Source organism: Gopherus flavomarginatus, chromosome 8, assembly GCF_025201925.1.
Source record: "Gopherus flavomarginatus isolate rGopFla2 chromosome 8, rGopFla2.mat.asm, whole genome shotgun sequence".
NCBI classification, from domain to species: Eukaryota; Metazoa; Chordata; order Testudines; family Testudinidae; genus Gopherus; species Gopherus flavomarginatus.
The window spans coordinates 110,103,199-110,107,412 of NC_066624.1; the positions used below are offsets into that span (position 1 = coordinate 110,103,199).

The 4,214-nt window shown below is 54.7% G+C and overlaps 1 protein-coding gene across 1 annotated transcript; it reads right to left on the reverse strand.

Moving 5' to 3' along the window:
• Positions 1-633: 633 nt before the first annotated feature.
• Positions 634-2,638, reverse strand: SST (somatostatin). The gene is made up of 2 exons (XM_050964839.1): positions 2,406-2,638; positions 634-1,121 (listed from the first exon to the last, which is right to left on the reverse strand). Exons 1-2 carry the CDS (start codon positions 2,541-2,543, stop codon positions 909-911), a joined length of 351 nt encoding a protein of 116 aa, XP_050820796.1. The 5' UTR covers positions 2,544-2,638; the 3' UTR covers positions 634-908.
• Between the last annotated feature and the right edge of the window lie 1,576 nt (positions 2,639-4,214).

A 4,214-nucleotide genomic window follows, 5' to 3' on the forward strand; every position in this document is an offset into this window, starting at 1 on the left:
AAAGCAACTGTAACTCAAGTCAAAGGGATCTGCTATTTACTAAGGCATTTTCTCTTCTTTTGAGGCTTAGGTTCAGCAGTTTAGCTTTATAGAGATGCAAAAACTAACACGAGTTAACGCCTCCCGCCAACTCTCCGAAAATATTGCAAAAAAAATAGTGTTTATTTAACAGTGTTGCATAACTAAATTGCATCCTAGTGTGGCAGAAAGGTTTCACTGGTGCTTATTTGCGATGCCGTGTGTGTAACTCAGCCATGCAGCTTGCTACTCACCAGTGAAGCCAGGGCTTATTGCTACAATGCAGGGTTTCAATTTTCAAAGTAGTCACGGGGTTTAAACACACATTCCCGGACAGGTGTCCAAATCCCCTAGGCTGCTTTGAAATGTCAACCGATATGTTTTGCAGTGCAAAATTCAACTCCCGCTCCGTTCTGGAAGATAGCTACCTGTCTCTGTCCGCCACGTAGAGAGTAAAGCAAAAGACCCACTGTTTGAAGGGCTGTGTTGTAGCAGGGTTTTGCTGTACCGTGGCTGCCCTCCGCGGGAGGGAATGAGAACGGGAAAGCCGATCTCAAAGAGGCGACTTTTTGTGTTTATTTTTTATTTTTTCAGTAAACCAACAACTCTAAGCGGCACCGTTTGAAACTTAAACTTTATTGCGACAACGAACTAAAACTGGTACATGTGGGAGGAGTGCAGAGCGCCTGTCGGAAAGAACTGGTCAGAAATCACAACGCAGGTACAATCGAACGGAAAGTTTTATTAAAACAAGTGGCAATCAACGCAATTATTTCGGTGGTTGTTTAAATTTCACCATAACCATGGATGGTCTATTTACAGTCTTCGGCTCCTGTCGTGAAGGTCTTGCTCGGGATGGGGGGAACAGGGGCGGCGGCCGGCTCCCAAAGCTAACAGGATGTGAATGTTTTCCAGAAGAAATTCTTGCAGCCGGCTTTGCGTTCTCGGGGCGCCAAGGCGGGGTTGGGGTTAGCCGATCGCTCCAACTCCAGTCTCACTTCCTCCTGCTCTGCGCCTCGGGACAGGTCCTCGGGCTCCAGGGCTTCATTTTCCTGCTGGTTGGGTTCTGAGAGCAATTCTGCCAAAAAGTACTTCGCCAGTTCCTGGGGTGGGGAGGGAGACAGAGAGACCGTGAACAGCTGGGCGCAGCTCGGTTATCTGCCTGGCGGCATTTCTGCCATCCCCAGAGCATCACAGAGTGCGAGGCCCATCTCTGCAAAGCCAGCTCCAACCCACCTGGGCAGCTGCAAAGGTTTATATGTCAACCCAGCCCGAGCCAGGAGAGCGTCAACCCAGCGCCCCGCAGCAGAGACCCAGTGTAGAGCAGGGGCGTGTTCCACGGGTACAGAAGTTTGAAAAGAACCCCCACCCCCATTCTCCCTGAATTCTCCTCTAATCCATCAAAGCCCCGAGACGGGCTGGGCTTCCTCTGCTTTGTAACCTCGCAACTTGGGATGGGAGGGATGCTTAGAACAGCGCTGGTCAAAGCCGGCGGATTTCAAACACAGCGGTGATCTGTCAAGTCTCTCTCCAGACACGCATAGAAAGCGGTGGATCGAGGGAGATGCACCCGGAGACACCTGGTCCCCGTGGGGTGAATGGGACCTACCCGCTAGCTCGTTGTTCCCTGGGAGCTAACACACAAATCCAGCCTCTACAGCCGCCCTTGTGCGCCTTGGCTAGCTGGAGCCCGCCTGGAACCCCCGAGCGGAGCTGGAGGCTTTGGCAAGGGGGCTGGTTTCAGCACCCTGGAGAAATCCCACCACCGCCTGGGAGCGACCCCTTCCCCCTGGTTTCTCCCTAGCACCCTGGAGAGTTCTCCCCTGTTCTGGCCTGAGGCTTTACCGCTTTCTTGACAGGGCCACATTAGCCCCGCGTTCCTTTTAAACGCCTAATGGGAACGCTAGCCCAGGGCTGCCCCATGCAACTGTTCCGAAACAGCCTCGGAACTGTTCCTTCCGTACGACGCTGGCCCATCCGCTCCCAGGGCTGCGACCCAGCTGGCGGGCGCTCTGGGCACAGCTGGATGGATTGTCCCCCCTCCGCGCTAGATTCCGTCGCAGAGCTCCGTTTGGAAAGTGCAGGCGGGCGCATGTTGACCCCCCGCGCTCCTGCTGGCTGGTTTCGTGTGAAAGGAGCCCTGGAAAACCCTCCCCTGCGGGGCCCGTGAAGCTCGCTTCTGTGCAGGTGAGCTGCACCTGTGCATGGGTCTGCTGCCCCCGAGAAACTCGCCCAGCCACGGCAGCAGCCAAAGCCAACGCGCTGCAGAGCCATGCCCGACCCGGCCGGGAGAGAACTTGGTACCAACCGGCAAACGGCCCCGGGCTGCCGGCAGCTCGCTCGGATCCCTGCGGCTCACTCCGGGCGAAGGTGCGGGAGGGACTTACCTGTTTGCCCGCTGCCGCAGCCAGTGACTTCTGCAGGAACTGCCGGAGTCTCGGGTCCGAGGGCGCCGCGGAGACGCTGCTCACCGCCAAGGCGACGGAGAGCAGGGCTAGGGCGCACTGGAGACGGCAGGACAGCATCTTTCCGACCTGCGCCAGCAAGTCAGACAACGAACGGGAGGGGCCGGGGTGCCGCTCGGTGCCTCCACTTCTCAGGCAGTGGCTGCTTCTGGGATCTCCTCCGCGCCCGACCCCCTTTTTAAACCCAGCTCCTGACGTCAAGGCGGAGGCGCCCCCCTCGCCAAATGTAACCACCACTTTTACGCACCATTAGGCGCGCAGATCAATCACCCCAGGTGCTGGCGCTGACACGAGGCGAAGGGGGTTTACTAATCCCAGGGGGCGGACGCGCTTCCTTCCCTCTGCCAAACTGGTTCGAAGCGTCCCTCGTTGTACCAGGGGCCGGGGCGGGGGAAGGTGGAGGGGGGGGTCTTTCCCAAGGAACAGCTGCGTCTCCAAAGTAACTCTGGGGGAAGATCCATGGGGGTGGGGGGGCTCTCTTGATTCCTTCTCGGGGCTCGCTAATGCCCTTTGGGAAGTTTCATTAATCCATTGGGAAGACTCAGGGAGGGAGAACTAGCAAACTTACTGAGACGCTCCATGCGTCCGTTACATTTTAGAGGCGAAGTTGTGTCTGGAGTCAGGCCCCGCGCTGGTGTGGCTTTTGAACATCCAGCCGATGTCTTGTTTTCACAGTCGCTTGGCCCATGAATCAATCCAGCGCATCTCACAGGCTCATCACTTCTCACTGAACTTGTCAAAGGTTTTTCTCTGTGCTCCCTATTGGATTGCTGGACCACCTTGCCAGGGGTCCTGGAACAATTTAGTGTGTATGTGTGTTGGGGTGGGGAGGTGGGGGTCAGAGAGCCTAGGAACCAAACTGTAAACCCCGTGTGTAATGGAAACCACTTCAAGCCAGAGGTTGCGGCAGCCCCGCTCCTTCCAGCACCGGTGCATCTGGCTACTTAACGCAAACGAGCTCCATGAGACGCGAAAGCCCTGCTGCAAAAGAAGGCTCTTTTGAGCAGAACAGCGCTCATATGAAAAGGAGATGAATTTAAAAGTAAAATATCGCACATATACAGTGTAACTCTCAAACCTCTCCACTCACACCGACTCTGTCTGTCAGTCCGTCAGGCTATTCGTCTGTGCCACATTTCAGGTGCCTCTTTTTTTTCCCAAAAGGCGCTACGCTTATTTCCACCTTTTAAAACCTACCTTCAATTAATCTGTTCAGCCCCGAAGGTGCTATGAAATATTAGACCCAATTGCAACTAGCTGAGGGAGAAAACTTGGTGAAACCAACAGCACCAGTTTGTTTGAAAAGGCTATTCATCCCCAGGGAAATGGTTTTGTCCCTGAGCTTGATGGCTGTATGGTAGGAAGGGTCTTCATAATGCCTTGTATTCGCCATTGTAAAATCGGGGCAGATTTCACCTCTGGGAGCTGCAGCTGTTTTCAGCAGTGAACCTGAGCACGCTTAGAGGAAATACACCGATTTGTTCAGATTTCTCTTTAAGGGGCTGAACAGAGGCAGAAGCTCGCTTTTGTTGTTACAATTGTGCCCTCCCGCCGAGCCCACGGGGTGTGAAATATTCACCCCGACTCTCATAGTGTAAAGACCTGTACCAGGCTGCAATGATTTGGGGTCTTTGTTATGAGAAAACTGCCCCAAATGTGACACGTCCCAGGAGACAAGGCGCGGCTTGCTCCGCGTTAGAGGACGAACTAGGCAAAGAAGGAATTGGGGTT